This window comes from Haliotis rufescens, unplaced genomic scaffold (assembly GCF_023055435.1).
Source record: "Haliotis rufescens isolate VD_foot unplaced genomic scaffold, xgHalRufe1.0.p SCAF_11, whole genome shotgun sequence".
Classification (NCBI taxonomy): Eukaryota; Metazoa; Mollusca; class Gastropoda; order Lepetellida; family Haliotidae; genus Haliotis; species Haliotis rufescens.
In genome coordinates, this window is record NW_025963791.1 from 13502498 (window position 1) to 13521315 (window position 18818).

Here is an 18818-nt window from a genome sequence, read left to right on the forward strand (position 1 = left end):
TCTAAGGCAGAATAGGTCCCCAGTACCCCATGCTTGTCTACTTGTGGGACTTCTAAGGCAGAATAGGTCCCCAGTACCCCATGCTTGTCTACTTGTGGGACTTCTAAGGCAGAATAGGTCCCCAGTACCCCATGCTTGTCTACTTGAGGGACTTCTAAGGCAGAATAGGTCCCCAGTACCCCATGCTTGTCTACTTGTGGGACTTCTAAGGCAGAATAGGTCCCCAGTACCCCATGCTTGTCTACTTGAGGGACTTCCAAGGCAGATTAGGTCCCCAGTACCCCATGCTTGTCTACTTGAGGGACTTCTAAGGCAGAATAGGTCCCCAGTACCCCATGCTTGTCTACTTGTGGGACTTCTCAGGCAGAATAGGTCCCCAGTACCCCATGCTTGTCTACTTGAGGGACTTCTAAGGCAGAATAGGTCCCCAGTACCCCATGCTTGTCTACTTGTGGGACTTCTAAGGCAGAATAGGTCCCCAGTACCCCATGCTTGTCTACTTGTGGGACTTCTAAGGCAGAATAGGTCCCCAGTACCCCATGCTTGTCTACTTGTGGGACTTCTAAGGCAGAATAGGTCCCCAGTACCCCATGCTTGTCTACTTGTGGGAATCCTAAGGCAGAATATGTCTCAGGCACGCCATGTTTGTCATAAAAGCTGAACAAATGAGGATGGTGTGGTTCAATGAGTGACCTGGCTGATAGTCTGCCATTGTACCTTGATTGAATGTATTGTTTCTCATGCTCCGGCCGTCTGGCTTGCCTGGCCATGACCTTTGTTTGCATACAGAATGCAGTTATACAGCGAGAATGTTCCTGACTGCTACGTGAAATAATAATCACTGACAGACATTCTCAGATCAAGAAGAAGGAAAACTTTGAGACTCTTGCTTTATTTCATTTGAAATGACATGAATGATGTTCTTTAATACTTTCATTCAGTAAAGGAGACACAGGTGGCACTGTCATCTGAGGTGATGCAATTCGCTGTGCAGAGTAACATCTCTTACATGAGGCATAAACCTGTGGTAGTTTGTTCAAGTCCCCGATTCGCCTGACTGTTTCTTGCACCATGCCCTTGTTCGTTGGTTTAACTAAAGTGGTAAATGCCTAAAGCTTGCAAAGCTTCGAGGTTCCCTGCTTCACCAAGCTGACACGCCATGATATGACATGACAATACTGTTCAAAACGGCTTTAAACCAACTCAGTCACTCACTCATACAGTAAGACCGCACTCTGTGACTGGGTCCTGCTGTATAGCAAGCATGTGAGGCAGGCATTGACACAGGGTCTTATAATTGGGATGGTATAATAGCATCAATTCAACAAGATTACTTAATGAACTAAGTTTACTAATAATGTTAATTGGTGTCAGTTATTGAAGGCACAAATATTTATGTACATGTATTTGAAATGACTTTTAAAGAGGGTTGGTGGGGTTGAGGGTGAGTGAGTGCAGGGCTGTATCTGTAGGATAGAACCCCTGCAGAGATTCTGGGTCAGAAATGGCGCCAAGTACCCCATATGAATTGCAGAGCTCCATATAACTATTTTTAAGTATTTATATAAAATATGCACAATAAATTTCCATTACTGGATTAATTTGGAGTTCGTTGCTTTTTGATATGAGTGAAACATTTACAAAACCCAATAGTATAACAACACTCTGTGAAATTACCCAATGTATCATTTTCAACTTGTGTACCTATATTTCTTTACAGATCATTAATTTCTGATATAAGATAGCTACGAGATATATTGCAAAGAACAATGAAGAATGAAGCGTGGTTTATTTCACGCCAAAACATTGTTCTACCATTGTTTCTGGAGATTCGAACATGCGCTCAGAACTTGATGAGGATGTAAATTGGACGACGTTATTTTTGAGAGGGGAGTGTCCAGTGAATTTTTCCCAATAGATGTAGCTGGACAGCACATTTAAGTGCAATGGCCAAATGATCACACCCAAACGTGGGAGAGATATGACAATCGATCTAGGGAGAGAAGGTGCATATAATTGACGTCAAAATTGTAAGGATACAAAACTTAACCCCCCTTTACATAAAAAGGAGTCCAACACTGCTGAGGTTGGATTGTATTCAATCAGGGAGCACAAAATGTTGATATTTCTTAGATAACATTCAGGCATCACACATACACGACTCCAATCTGCTTTTGTGAATATTGCATAAGTAGGGCACTACATCTCGCTTATTGTTAATCAGACATATATATCGCTGTTGTCAGTTTTTGAGGCATGTTACACATTTGTTTAAGCACATGAACAGATATATATTAGAAGCCACCTGAAATGGTATTTAAGCAGAATGATATAAAAAAATATCAACTCACTGGTGTAATAATACCCTTTAGACTGGACCCAAGGGAATTATGATATGTCCACAAAGAAAACTATCAATACCCAATGTGAAGGATGGCTCTAAAACTTATCAGGAGCCCAGATCTAGAACGAGCTGACAATGATGCTGAGGATCAGGTGTTGTGTCACCTGGCAAATGAGAATCAGGTCGTTACAGTTTCTACGAGAACAGTTGTTGACAAAATGCAAAAAACATTCATTGAAAGTCTATGGTAAAATAATGATATTAATATAAATGTGCTCAATTTTCGCAACACAAGGGCATCAACAGACATAATGTATTGACATACGACATTTCAGTTTTTAATAACCCTTATCACAGGATTCTGAGGAAGTCCTAAATGAAACTTTGAAAGTGGTTGTAGTTCTATACAACTTCATGTCGTAAGTCCAGGTCCTGAGGCATCGTAAAAAACACTTCATGTCTTCACACAGCGTTTATTGTTTGGCTGTTCATTGTTTCTTCACAGCCTTGTTTGCACCGGTAAGAATGAGTCAGTGAGATACATGTAGTAGGATCAGTTTTTGGTGTCCACACAACTCTCATAGGGAGGTGGATCTCCTCGTGGTTCCCCTTGTGGATCTCCTCGTGGTTGTGACATGACAACATTGGGGTCTGTTCCTGGTTGGTTCATCACGACCTCGCCTTCAACCTGGCTATTGTTCAGCCCATTCAGTTCACCATTCGGGGCCAGGTACTTGTTTCTTTGTTCCTTCTTGTTGTCGTTATGTAGGTTCCGCGTCTGAGACGATGAGTTGGAGGATGTGTTAGTGTTGGTGCCCAAGTAAACTGCGGCCATTGATGTGTCTGTGGTGTCATTCACACAGCCACCACAACAGAGACCACATGCAAACTGGTCACATGGGTCGCAATGGTTGCAGTCACATTTGCAGTCGTTGCAGCCGCAGTCACCATCAGTACAGTCACAGTCGCAGCCACCGCAGTCACCGCAGTCAATGTCACCCATGTTGTTTCACAGCTTATCTGGAAATAGTAAAGTTTATCAAACATTGAATAGGATGCAATATATAATCTTGATTGCTTTGACGATTATCAAGAATCTTGCAATTTAATTTCAGCTTCTTTATTTCCAGACAGTTGACTTCACATGAGTTGAGACGTTAAACATGTCTTTTGGGAAATAGTATGTACGTTAGTAACACTAACTCAGGCGTGCCTGGACCATTTCAGAATCTCCCATATTTTCTGACATAAATTATAGCCATACAACTACCAACAAAACAAGACTGAAATTTGGTCACAAAGGAGGAGAAAGGTCCTTTTTTGCCCACTGGAATTGTCAAATGTTTAAGTTGTAGAAAACTTTAAAATATTAGTTGAAAATTATCAGGCAACTAGCCTTCACGCAAGGTGAATTGTTTAACCAACTACATTACTGTATTTGTACTATTTTATCTACATCTTCTAAAAAAATCAGCTTGGGTCAGAAAAAAATTTCGGAAAAAAAAGAAGCTTTGTAATACATTTTAGCCTCACCAATCAAACAGTTTGAATGTGTGAATGTGAATGCTTAACACAGGGTGTTCTGAACAACAGTTACGGGCTTTGCCACAGAATCTGTCAAAATTATCAGCTATCTCTTGCTTCAATGGGATGAACATTTGAACAAAAGAGACTTTATTGCTGGTGGGAAGTACTGCCATACAACTTAGGTCATCTATTACTATTAGCCATTCCAGAATGTTCTTTTGTTTAGTTTTCAAATATGTTTTGGAGAATTTGTGAAAATATGTTTCGAAGCATAGTCACCAGTTTGAAACTTGTGAGGTAACGCTTGAGCAAGCTGCCTTCTGATTGGCTAATGTCGACTTCTTGTCAGTCACTCCATTGGTCGGTCAGACATGACCCGTAATGGCATGTCCTCAGATCTGATTAGTTGTTGAGAGAACCAAGATCTGATTTTAATGAGATTAAGACTGTTTGAATTTTGTGATGAACAACACTTCAACCGCACTGGGCACAGGTGGCCCAGTCGTCTAAGGCTCCCCAAATTCGCTATGCAGAGTTGCATCCCTTGGGAATGCCAGAAACCCATGATCATTGGTTTCAAAATCCCAGTTCGCCTGATTATGTTTCTAGATTTGTCAGAACCGTACCCGTGCTCGGGGGCTTCACCATACTCCTAAACGTCTGAGACTGCATCTCTTCAGGCTTTCCTCCCATATAAAGCTGACATGCTGTGATATAACTTGAATACTGTTAAAGTGGTGCTAAACCCAACTCGCTCAATCACCTATACCTGAACATTATTTACATCAAACATTTATATGGAGCACAACAGTAAATATTACTCTGCTTTTTTGCTAGATGTTCCATTATATTTTGCCATCATTATATTTTCATTCAGCAGATAAGCAGAGCAAAGTACAAACACTGCATTCATAGTTGTTGAATCATATCAACTACTGAACCGTGTCGTGAGGCCATTAACTATGCATGTTCTTTGTTATCCCCTAGACTCATGTGTATTTTTGGCTACTCATATGAAGCAGTTAGTAGCATTACGACTTAATTTCAGTTTGGTTCTCGGAATGCTAGTTTCAAACCGTGTTTCAGGATAATGAGTAGTCCTGCACCATGACCGTGGAATATATTTATTTTTTGAAAAAAAATAAATCTAGAAACGCATACAAAATCAAGTCTAGCCAGCTCAAGCTAGCTCTATTCCACAACCAAGATTGCTGTCCAGGGGAGTAATAAATACAGGGATGGAATCCAACCGATCATGTGGTGCTGTGGACAGATTGGTTGATAAGGTGGTCCGAGAATGTGCTTTAGAAAATTTATTTGGACACTTACATATGTCCAATTTACATTTCAAGATTGCCCTGATAGGAAGGCTCTGAAAATGTTAAGTCTCTGAAATCAGCATAGGGAAATTTTTTTCAAGAAGGATATTGTGTAATATAAGATTTCAGAGACTAAATGCTAGTCTAGATAATGAGGAGAAAACTTGCTTTCAGTAGTTTTAAGAGTTGAAATCATGAATCAATAATACAGGGAGGGATAGTCCTAACTAGGTGCATTTTCTGGTTAAATCAATAACTCATGTGCCACAGAGCATGCAAATGGTAGCACTCTCATCAGGTAAAACTAGCACAATACAAATAAAGAACCAAACAATAACTGATGAGTGTTGCAGAATGGGATGTGATAAACTGTTGACTCACTGTAAATGTGTATCTAATACTACCTAGGTAAACACTACCTTACACACACATCCAGTAGAATCAGCCTGTACTTGAATAGGATGTGTTAAACTGTTATCCCACTGTAACTGTGTATCTAATACTACCTAGGTAAACTCTACCTTACTCACATGTCCAGTAGAATCAGTCTGTACTTGAATGGGATGTGATAAACTGTTATCCCACTGTAACTGTGTATCTAATACTACCTAGGTAAACTCTACCTTACTCACATGTCCAGTAGAATCAGTCTGTACTTGAATGGGATGTGATAAACTGTTATCCCACTGTAACTGTGTATCTAATACTACCTAGGTAAACACTACCGTATATGACCGCGGATAAGCCGACCCCGTAGATAAGCTGAGGTGTTAATTTGACCATTGAAATACGAAAGAAAATGATATGACCCGCAGATAAGCCGAATCAGGAATTGAAAGACAAAAAACATTGCGAAGTCGGACTGCAAGACATGTGCCGGTACTCGCAAATATTCAAAAATATAAGATGAAAAACGTTGTAATTATATTGAAAAAGTCATTATTATTTCTAAAAAAGATTTAACAAACCAGTCATCCACTTTCATAATGTGGGAAGCTGTTTCTCGTGGTTTTTTTTAATCTCATAATGATCGTTATATGTTGCCATCAACAACCAAGCGCCATGTTGTGAATCGGTGTATATAGAATTATGAACCCTTGAGAAAATATATCAGCTGGCGCGAAGACTCGCAGTTTGAATTCAGCATCGTAAGCATGGCGTTTTTGTTTAAAACCCATGATGAAAATGTCAGTCTGTAAAAATATACCAACTTTTATAACCCCCTTTACACCACTATTGTATGTTAATCCAATTGAATTAAATAAACTATCATACTATGAACACATTGAATGACCATCACTTACTCACAGGCTTCTCCAGTTTATTAAACTAATCTCTCGAAAACAAAGGAATTAAGCCCCTACTCCCAACACGATCGCTAAGCAGAATGGGATGTGATAAACTGTTGACTCACTGTAAATGTGTATCTAATACTACCTAGGTAAACACTACCTTACACACACATCCAGTAGAATCAGCCTGTACTTGAATAGGATGTGTTAAACTGTTATCCCACTGTAACTGTGTATCTAATACTACCTAGGTAAACTCTACCTTACTCACATGTCCAGTAGAATCAGTCTGTACTTGAATGGGATGCGATAAACTGTTATCCCACTGTAACTGTGTATCTAATACTACCTAGGTAAACTCTACCTTACTCACATGTCCAGTAGAATCAGTCTGTACTTGAATGGGATGTGATAAACTGTTATCCCACTGTAACTGTGTATCTAATACTACCTAGGTAAACTCTACCTTACTCACATGTCCAGTAGAATCAGTCTGTACTTGAATGGGATGTGATAAACTGTTATCCCACTGTAACTGTGTATCTAATACTACCTAGGTAAACACTACCTTACTCACATGTCCAGTAGAATCAGTCTGTACTTGAATGGGATGTGATAAACTGTTATCCCACTGTAACTGTGTATCTAATACTACCTAGGTAAACTCTACCTTACTCACATGTCCAGTAGAATCAGTCTGTACTTGAATGGGATGTGATAAACTGTTATCCCACTGTAACTGTGTATCTAATACTAGCTAGGTAAACTCTACCTTATACTCACACGTCCAGTAGAATCAGTCTGTACTTGAATAGGATGTGATAAACTGTTATCCCACTGTAACTGTGTATCTAATACTAGCTAGGTAAACTCTAAATTATTCACACGTCCAGTAGAATCAGTCTGTACTTGAATAGGATGTGATAAACTGTTATCCCACTGTAACTGTGTATCGAATACTACCTAGGTAAACTCTACCTTACTCACATGTCCAGTAGAATCAGTCTGTACTTGAATGGGATGTGATAAACTGTTATCCCACTGTAACTGTGTATCTAATACTACCTAGGTAAACACTACCTTACACACAGTCCAGTAGAATCAGTCTGTACTTGAATAGGATGTGATAAACTGTTATCCCACTGTAACTGTGTATCTAATACTACCTAGGTAAACTCTACCTTATACTCACACGTCCAGTAGAATCAGTCTGTACTTGAATAGGATGTGATAAACTGTTATCCCACTGTAACTGTATCTAATACTACCTAGGTAAACTCTACCTTAATACTCACACGTCCAGTAGAATCAGTCTGTACATCGGTAATGTGATGTGACGAATGTAGCTTACTGTATGTCCGTACTGTGAGACATTGGTGACTTCGCTTCTTAAATGCTGGCAGTGAGGAAATCGTGAAGTGTTTATGCTATCCATACATCCTGGTCAAATGTCTTTGTGTGTGTGTGAGATGTCAAAACAGGGCAGAGATAAGGGATTGGTCACCTACCACAGAAGAGAGGTGTGTGTGTAGGGGGGTGGGGGTTGGTTGCTTGGTGAGGGTTGTACGTTGGAGGGAATGTCAGGAGGGAAGATAGTAAATATAAAGTAAAATCAGTATACTTGTGATCTAACCACTTGATAAGGTTTCATCAAAGTCTGTGAATTCGTTTATTTTACTAAACAACGCTGATTAGGGAAATAAGTGGAAATCTTTTAATTCAAAGTATTATTATAATTTCCATGATTTCTACTCATCCTGATAATTTAAATATGAATAAAAATACATCACAAATTGATGAATATTCATTTTTTAAAATTCTATCTGATCCACCCATTTGCCCACATAAGCCAAAATAATATTTGAAGTGTGTAATTGAATAAAAGGTATAAATCCAATACCAACCCATAGCTTTAATTAAAGACATCTTTAACCAGCTAATGTGGAACAAAATAACCAGATAGTTACTGTAGCGTAACTCATTACACATTGTAAGCAGAGGGGTGTGCACCGAGGCTGGTGCTTGGTATAATAGATATATATCTCTAAGGCTGGGAGGGGTAACTCGGGTACTCTGGTCGGGTGGGTCATGAGTAGGACCGGGGTACCGACAAGACTACCCTGACCCGTGGTTAGTCACGTGATATATTGTATAATGACACAAATTATCTAAAACTCTATGGTTACACCATAAGTCACTAATGTTCCCATTCCTTCTGGCTTTTATAAGTCTGAATAAAGATAAAACGTCATGCAGCAAACTTCAGTGTATGCATGACCAGATCGTGTTACACGTGTATCTAAATACATTTTGTCAGGGCTAAGGTCAAACTTTTCCAAGTCGGACAGTTTGTACCTATCTCTTGATATCTATAGCGGGTACCTGGGTAGGGTCGGGTAATAGGGTGGTGGGTGTCTGGGTAGTAAAGTTGGACTTGTCCCAGCCCTATATATCTCCATAGTAAGGTCGCAGTAGTAACAACGCGTGTGGTCTGACGTTGATTAATGAATAATTTGCATACTCGTATATGCAAGGGGTCGGCATATGGTTCCTGTAGGAAGTGACAACTTGGAGATGATGGCTTGCGGTATATACAGTTTTACTTTATACATGTAGATATAAAAGACACTATTTGCCAGGTCAGCACATAGTGGTTGTGGTTGTTGTCTAGGTGCCCCGGAGCACCCAGCCTAACCCTAGTAAGGCTAAGGGTAAGACCTTTCTTTTCTTTTTCTTTTTTCAATCTCTCTGGACCAAGGTTTATATAGCCAAGGTCACCTGACATTTAGTAAGTAATAAATATAAATGTAAACATTAATTCATCAGTGACATACTTGCACATCTCGTTCAGGATGGCAGACAGTCGATGTACACAAAAATGGGGATTAACAATTAGGATTAGCATCTTATAAATAACAGCAGTTAAGTGTTTCAAGGCATATAGATGTCATGGCTCCAGGGTAATGAGCCTTTGCAATTTAATGTTCTTCAGACAATGGGTGTTGTAAATCAGTCGCTATGACAGTAGAATGATAAGACACAGGAAACTTGACACTCAGAGGGGGAACCTTGAGTCATCAACTAACAATGGCTTGAGGAATATTGTATAAAATCCGAGAAAATTATTATTAAATCTCACATTTATAATAGTTGATCCTATGTGATCCTTTATCAATGTATTCATCAATGTATTATTTCATGACACTGATCTGTATTTACCCTCAGGTTGCCAGCAGCAACATTAGAGGTATAATTCAAATAAGATTATACACAACATAAATGCCGGTACATTAAAACAAGATTACAATGTCATAAACACCTGTTTTTAGCTGTCTTAGTGTTGCAAGACACGATACTTGAAGAGTGAATCAATACAGCCTTACTGTTGTCTTCCTTGAATGGATTGCTGGTATGTGTGTAGTACTTTGTACAGCATTGCTGCTGCCGTGGGCTGTCCTACATATACTGGGTCATGGGTATCAGGTTGACTGCATACAGTAGGGGACAAACAGAAAACTCGAGGACGAAACGGATTTACTTCCCAAATCCCCACCTACTTTATCATTCCAGTCCTGCTTGGCAACATGAATATTTTATTTGTCATGTTTGTAGTGATAGCATGCGTCAGGCCAGTGTATTGCAACATGATCGGTATCCACAACCAGTTTGTGAGGTGTCCGTTTGTGATGTACTTGTACTTCCTTAGTCTGTCTTACAGACCCTGATGCAAATATATTTCAAATACAGCCCATGCAAGTCTATAATGTTTGGCAAGTCTAGATCACTGCAGTATCTGAAAATGAAGAGAGTCACTGGGCTCCTTTTTATTATATTTTTATTAAGATAACTGAACAACTGTTTTCTTCCTCACGATATGTTCATCTCAGAGACTAGATGTTAGTCTAGTACATCCTCACCACTGTTCTTATGCACACTAGGGTTTGATATATACTTATATATATATACTACAAATGTCTATCTAATTGAAGCTATCATTTGTTTGATGAAAGGTAAATTTACTTTTGAATTATATTTTTTGAGAAACAGAAAACGTGTTCTACTTTCTTTGAGGGAGAAAAGGTTGCAGTATTCACTGTTTTAAGTGCCATTCTCCAAAAAGTGTCCCTTGGCAACTTCTTGACCAGCCTGTAAGAAATATAGATTACAAACCGTACAAATACTGAAACTCTCTCCATCATACCTAACTTGTTCTGTATTGTTTTAATAGGTGCCCCCCTTTTATCTTAAAACAGACCATGACCCAACCATGGATTTCGCCAATGAGATAACACAACTTCTCACCAAAATCTTCACTAAAGAAGAGATCACTTACAAAATATTCAATGGACTGTTACCCAAAGACCCCAAACCAGGTCGGTTCTACCTACTGCCCAAAATACATAAAAACCTAACACCTGCCAAAGTACCGGGCCGCCCAATTATAAGCGGAAACGGCACCACCACAGAACTGATTAGCAGCTTCGTTGACGAACACATAAAAGAGTTCGTCAAAAACTATCCCAGTTACATCAGGGACACCACCCATTTTATCCAAACCGTAGGTTCCACCCACCTACCACCCTAAAGTGACATCATCCTGGTCACCATGGACGTCACATCCCTCTACACCAACATACCCAACACGGAAGGCTTCCGTGCAGTAGCTCAGGCCATTAGACGCCATAAACCTGACTGGCCCATTAGCCCCACCAGCTTACTCTCTTTACTTAGACTTGTTCTATACAAAAACAATTTTGTTTTCAACAATGAACATTTTGTACAAATAGGAGGCACAGCTATGGGCACCAAATTAGCCCCATCATATGCAAACATTTTCATGGGAGAACTAGAAGGTAAACTTCTCAAGAAAACCACCGATAGCCCCCACCTCTACGTCAGATTCATAGACGACATCTTCCTCATCTGGACTCTAGGCTACACTAGGTTAGAATCCTTCATCAAAGAAATGAACGATTCACATCCCACTATCAAATTCACTGCCGAATTCTCTAGAGAAAAAGTAGCTTTTCTAGACACATGGGTCATATTAAACCAAAAAACAAATCAATTGGATTTTGACCTATACTGCAAACCTACAGATACGCACTCCTATCTGCTATACACCTCCTGTCACCCACGACACATCAAAGTCAAAGGACCATACAGTCAATTCCTCCGACTCAAAAAGATATGCAGCTCGCAATCACAATATGAGTTCCACAGCAACAATCTAGTAAAGTATTACCTCAACAGAGGCTACCCAAAGAAAATTCTCTTGGACAATGAAACAAAAGCGAACGCCAAAGAGAGAAAATCCCTCTTAACACCCAAACAGACACCTCCCAAAGACACTAAACCAGTGATCTTTATTACAGATTACAACCCCACTGCACTCAAGGTGAGCTCCATGATCAAAAAATCCTGGCACCTACTCCTAGGATCAGACACCTGCACAGACACTTTCCGAGTCCCACACATCACAGCATACAGGAAAAACCGCACACTTAGAGACATCCTCATGAAAGCGGCTATCACTTATCCTCCACTCAAACCACAAATCAGTGGCCGCACGATGCCCAATCTAGATGACAGCTGTCACAAACAGGCCTGCAAAACCTGCACCTACATGAAATCGGTTAACACCTTCAAAAGCCACACAACAGGCAAAAAATACAAATGCCATTCGCATTTCACTTGCAAAAGCAGAAACGTAATCTATCTGCTCAACTGCACCAAATATGGCAAACAATATGTAGGTGAAACCAAACGACACTTCTGTATTAGACTCAAAGAACACTTTGCAGATATAAACCACCAACGGGACAAACCTGTCGCCAAACTTTTCAATTCGGTAGGACACTCAACCAGAGACCTACACTACCAAATCATACAACAGCTCAAAACAGACCCTGAGTCAGCCCAGAGCACGGCCAGGCGCCGGTCCATTGAACTTAAATGGATATTTGATCTCAAAACTATCCACCCGCAAGGCATGAATGACAAGATCTAATCCTGGATTTCCCCAACCCACTCACCTATTCTAATTTTCTAAGTATCCAGGACGCTTATTAAAATGAAAACAGTTCCTTCAAAAGATTGTAGGAATATATTGTTTGCTGCGGTCAAACTGTGTTGAAGTGTTGGTTCAGGGGTTGTCATTGCGATAATGGGTACCTCACACGCGTCCCTGTGTTGAGAAGTCGTTTACAAATAACACTGGGGTTAAAGAACTCTGAAGATGGACCAAAATGGCTTTCTAAAGATTAAAAAAAAAGAATTCATAGCAGAATTTCAATAAATTAAACAAATTTTGCATAATATTTATGGTAGTTGTGAACTGACTGCTTCAGAAAGATGTATCATGATCTTGTTATATCTATGGTTTCAAACAAGGCAATTGCAAACCACATTAAGCATAAAGTGTCAAATGTATTTTATTTGTTGTCGGTACCTAATAAGTTCATTTCCCTACCCTTTTTTTTCGGAAGTCGCCTTGAAACACAAATACACAGACCAACGTTAAACCCTGCACATTCCAGTACATCAAAGCTCTAAGTACACACTGTTGTTAAATAGGCCTTGCGTCCCATTATGAAGGGGGTGCACTGAACCAGAGCAATTTGTTGACATACCTGCAGAGGTCAGCCTTTGACCAGTGTTTTGACCTGCTGGTTAGATTTGTGTTGTGGCCCCATACACAACACCAGTTCGTGATCCTAGTGTCAGTCAGGATATCATAGTCACCAGACACGCCGGCCAGACACAGCCACTAGTCAAGTTTGTTTTCATTTATACACCACTGCCACCTGGCTAGGAATTGCCAGGAGTTAAAGGGAGGCAACTCTCTTCATTTAACAAGCATACCACCTGATAAGTATGTCATACCACAGTATTGCTCAATCTGTGGATTCTGTGAGTAACCTGTCTAAGTCCCTGAGCCTGGTCATAGTAAGAGTGTATACAATGATTTGGCATTGGCTCAGTGAGTTGGAGCACCTCCATGCAGTGTGCGAGCTTAGCCTCAATTTTGTAATTGATATCTTTTCCCGTAAAAACCAAGCCTCGTTCTCAAGTGCGACCTACAAACAGTAAATACAATTTGCTAGCAGATGACATATTCACTTTATAGTCTCTGTCAACTGGAGTTTTTAAACAGAGGTTTCTACTGAAACAACTTTTTTGTACTTTTATTAGCTTTCCATGTTACAAAATATATTCACTGGATATTAATGCTTTTCACCTGGATAATAAGGTTTATTCATTTCATGATGAGGATCATCTTTTTTAAAATTGTCCCAACTGTATGCATACCTGACAAGGACGACATTGGCTACCATTATGATACGATGTCTTACATTTTTCTCAGGAGGAATGCCATTATTTTTTCTTTTGTTTCTATTTTTTCTGACTTGTTGGATGGCATAAATGCACATATATTCACAAGATGCAAAATTCTACTAGCGTTTAAACTTCTATATAATATTAATGCATACACAAGCCTTATTGGTATAAATGTACTCTTGATATTTTCCACTTGAAAATTCATTAGTTATAGAGGTGCCAGAATTCCAATATGTTCATACCTTACTTGACAAATCTCCAGTGGTGTCACTTGGAAGTCGCATCATGATAAATAGTTAGTAAGAGACTGGTATTCCAAGTGAGTTCCAAGAAAATAACAGTTGAAACACACAATTTAGCCATGACCGAGCATAAAAATGCAATAGCCAAGGTATAATCCAAAAGTAATCGTCCACCACAACAGTAAAAGTAGTATACTGCTACAGCAGACGATAGGTTTGAGCTAATCATTTTACTGATAGAGGTCACGTGACTAAAATCTTGACTACTTCCGGTGGTGTGAAGGGTTACTTTCCCTAATTAAAACTAACAAACCAATACATATTTGAGATTTAAGTTCTGATTTATTTAAGTGCAAATGTCTGTTCAGTGTGATAACACTGACAAACTATGTCCAGACAGCTTAAGACAGAAAGAACCAAATGTCAAACACCACAACCTGTAAACCATCAGTTTAGACCCCTGACACACAAATTAGTCCCTCAATGACATATCAGTCAACTCAAATTTAAACAAACGGTGTTAAACTGCCCTAAAGTGACATATCTGTCACTAGAATGTGATGCTATCAGTAAGATGCCAGATTTATCTATGTTTCTGGCCGCTCTGTGTGGGACTTCTTGGTCACTTCGAGGGGGAAACTGGGGACTGTCTTTTATCCAATTAAAAACATGTTTACATTTGTAGCTCCTCCTGTTTTAAGTTGGATATAGTAAGCTTAGTGATCAGTGATTGCAGGAAACATAGGAATTGGCCCCTCCTCCCTTTAAGATAGATGGAACCCATATTTTTGTGAATGACTTCTACCCTGTGAGAGAATATTTTGAGGTCACGTGACTTCAATAAACATGTTCTCACAGCCTCTACAGTGCATGGATGGGTTATATTTAGGTATTATTTTGGTAAATTGACATATGTGGAAATGGGAAATATATGAAAACATTACATGTACATATAGGATTTGTAATAAAAGGTTTATATGAGGTAGGTGTAGAGCCCAGGATTTTTCACTTCCTGTGACAGGGGCTGTGACGTCACTATGGGGCCTTTAGCATTGAATCTATTTATAACCTGTGTGAAAGCGAGGTTTGGTTTTCATCTATAAGCGGTAACATAGGCTGAGCTCGCACACTGATGGTCTAGTGGTAGAGCGTCCGCGCGGAGAGAGGAAGGTTGGGAGTTCAATGCCTGGCTGTGTCATACCAAAATATGTTAAAAGATGGTACTTGTTGTTACCCTGTCTGGTGCTCGACTGGTTGGCTTGGAATTAGTATACTATGTCTGAGTGGGGTATTCATGTAAACTGTGGCATGGTAGCTCAGTGGGCTAACACTATAAAATCTGTATTAGTCTGGACTAGGACAAGCAGCCACAGACACACACACACGCATACATGTCGCTATATAAGTGCAATAGTCATGGAGCCACGTTAAACCCCATTTCACCTCACCTCAGCGTGAGTTGGCAATAGAAGTCAATACTAGCCCGATAGCCAGTGGCTTCGATTACTTAAGAGAATGTAGGGCCGCTTGTAAGACTGGTCTTGTTTGCTGATTCATTCTCACAGGAAAATATACACCGACGCACAATGAAAACATGTAATCATGTTTAAAGCTTCAGACATGATGTGTTATTGTGCTCAGTCCTTCTCAAAACACATCAAATGAGATTCGAACTCCAACGATGACACTCTTGTGTTTGATTACCTAATGCCTTAATACTCACAACTTAATTTGAATTTTGTGGCCATTTTATATTTCAATTCAGTTTCTGTAAGTGGCATTTAGAAGCTGTAGTAGACATGAAGACAGGGTTCAATTTCTTTATTCTTTTGATGCATCTTTTCAGTACAGGTGCAAGTACCTAAATTATCAGAAAAGTGATCAACAACTGGGTAGTCAACGTATATAAATTAAATCATGTGTGCTTCACACCTCACTGTATTTCGTTGGTACTTGTGTCATTGTGCCCACGTCAATATAATTATGTCAGAGACCTTTGATAATATTGATCACATAAGGTACTGAGACACATACATTTACATGGCAATACATTTCGCGCAGAAAACACGATAGAAATCTTCAAAGGGAATGTATTTATGTTTTGGAGACCACAGAGAGCTTGGAATTTTGGCGCTTTTCTATGTACGACTGTGACGTCATATCTTTTGCGTCACAATGAGCGATATGACGTCATAATGTTGATGCGCAATGTAGAGCGAAAGCCTTGCAAAGCTTGCTTTGTTTTCTTTAGGGATGCCCACCTCATGTTAGCTTACCAAGTTGCCGTGCTTGTATGCCTTCAATGCCTGTCATATGTTAGAGTGAAGTATAACGGTGTAAACACACTGCTTGAGTATATACAGTGCCATATTTTGTCCGGTGATTCCGTAATTCAGATCGATAACCCACTCAAAACACTGAACTCAACCCATGCAGCTTCACTCAGTATATTTGCTAACACCAAAGAGTTCGCGTTTTATTTAGTCATGGTAAAATTGAGATAAACATACTGTGTTTTCAATGTAGAGCTAGGTTACCTGTAGATTTAACCGTGCTAAATTTAACATTTGAAACCTCACGCTGCGCATTTGGTTCCAAATTCAATGTAGTGGGGTTAAATCTACAGGTAACCTAGATCTACATTGAAAACAAACTGAGTTTATCACCTAAATATGTTTCATAAAAATGTAAGCTCCTGCAAAATTGTGACCTAGACAAAGAGCAAGATACACATATTTGATTTATTTTATTTTACATTAATTTAAAAAAATCCCAAAACACAGTTGTAACTTTATACTCAGGGATGAGAATCTTCCGCGGATCCACAAATTTTAGTGACCACAAATTTGTTAAATTCTGATGAACACCCCCAAATTATGCACCATACTCCATTGAAAAGAAGTTTCAGCTGAAAAGGAACATATCCATTTTCATCCCTGTATACTATTTCATCCCTGACTGACAATGAGGTACCTTTGCATCATGCTGCTTCCTACAAACATAGGCACCTGCAAAAGTAGCTTCGATATCTGGTAATGTTAACAGGGTGTTGCAAAACTATCCAGATGCAGTTAAGGCTTATAATCGCAGTAACTTCATGTCACAAAACTTTCCAGATTTACAGTATTTCTGAAAAATCCATAAAATCATTGATTCAATGGTCCCGACACTGGCTAGAATATTGGAAAGTTTCAGTGACTATTCTCCAAAGTTCAGACTACTGGTAATAGTCAAATTTATACCGGCACCATCTTCTTCCTCGTTGTCATCAGAGCTTGATTGAGTCTTGTTGCCACCAGAATTCGTGTCCTGAGACTTGTTGTCAGCAAGCCCCGGGATGGGTATTTCAATGCCCAGTTCCACACTTGTGCAACAGCAACATTTTTTCAGCCACCCCTCACCCTCAGTGGAGTCACCCATCCTGCACAAAGAACTATTGATATTTCATAACCAACTCAAATGACTATGATCAGTCTTTCTAGAATATTTCATCAATTTGACTTCTCGTTCTAAGTTCATGCAGTGGGTTCAGGTGGTCAGACTGGCTGACTTGGTTGATGCATGTCATCGTATCCCAATTGCATGGGTCGATGCTCATGATGTCATTCACTGGATTGTTTGGTCCAGACACGATAATTTACAAACCACCATCATATAGCTGGAATATTGCTGAGTGAAGCATTAAACAACATATAAACAAAGAAAGAAAGAAGATTCTTATTACCTGTGGAGCTCTTGTTCTCTATCTCTCCCAGATATCTGCCAGGGTCTTCTCAGACAAGCAGGCACTTCCAGGTATTAGTTGGCTGTGAGAACGATGCTATGGGGTGAGTTGTGTAAAAGTGGAGTATCTGTCATATGCCAGTACCTCGAGACAAGACGGTATTAGATTCTGAGGTGTGTTGTGGTATAGTGAGACTTATGTTGGACAGGTACATCAGGTTAATAATTCTCATTGGTTGACACACTGGCTCCAGTGTTTGTGTCCAGTGGCTTGTGTTTGGAGCTGATTGGTTTAACCAGATGTTGATTGGTGAAGGCTGGTGCTGATTGGTTGAATCTGAAGCATTTTGGTGGAGAATGATGCTGCCAGGTAGATACAGTGATGTTATCCCATGTAATCTCATTGCAGGTGACAATACAAGTGGGGTGTATGTGTGTAAACATCCTGATGTGCAGCTGAAGCTCGCAGAATTGAGGGAGGAAAAGTTGGCGAGTGTTTGCGTATTCAAGGTAAAATTAAAATATTTTCAAACATCCTCAATCATCGAAAAGTTTCTTGTTAATATGTGAAGAGGTAAAACAAGCCTGTAACCTGAGTGTTTGTCTTTGTCAAAAATATATACAGAATACAGAAAAGCATTGGGCGTTCCCCAAGGAAAGACTCGGGCATCTCAACAGGAAATCAATAGTATTGTTGCCCTGAATATGAATAACCTCGATGGATGAGGATGTGGACACATTGAAATGAAAATCAAAATGGAAAAATGTAAACTTTTCCTCCACTCTTCTGATGGTCATCACTGATGAGGAGTCCGATTTGTCCACACAAGGACCAGTGTGACAGCCTGACAATAAACTGGCCACAGGGATACTCTTGTTTGTGTGACTCCATAAACTTCCTGGCTGCTGTCTCACTGACGATTTCTTGGTACCGGTGGAACATGGCCGGCCCTTGTTTTATACATTCTTACAGAACTACTGTATTGTCTGTTGTATAGTGTACACTAGAGTATAATACTCACTCCTATTC

At 39.6% G+C, this 18818-nt stretch overlaps 1 protein-coding gene and 1 long non-coding RNA gene across 2 annotated transcripts in view; one reads left to right on the plus strand and one right to left on the minus strand.

The window, feature by feature from the left end:
- The window catches only part of LOC124141115, a 55438-nt gene that overhangs the window by 19862 nt on the left and 16758 nt on the right, over nt 1-18818 (plus strand). Inside the window, exon 6 of the mRNA XM_046509012.2 lies at nt 18198-18298. Within this exon, the coding sequence (XP_046364968.2) occupies nt 18198-18298 (101 nt within the window). The remainder of the gene's footprint in view (nt 1-18197; nt 18299-18818) is intronic.
- LOC124141116 lies at nt 874-13604 on the minus strand. The gene is made up of 2 exons (XR_006862010.2): nt 13115-13604; nt 874-3364 (listed from the first exon to the last, which is right to left on the minus strand). It is a non-coding gene; the product is annotated as an uncharacterized LOC124141116 (long non-coding RNA).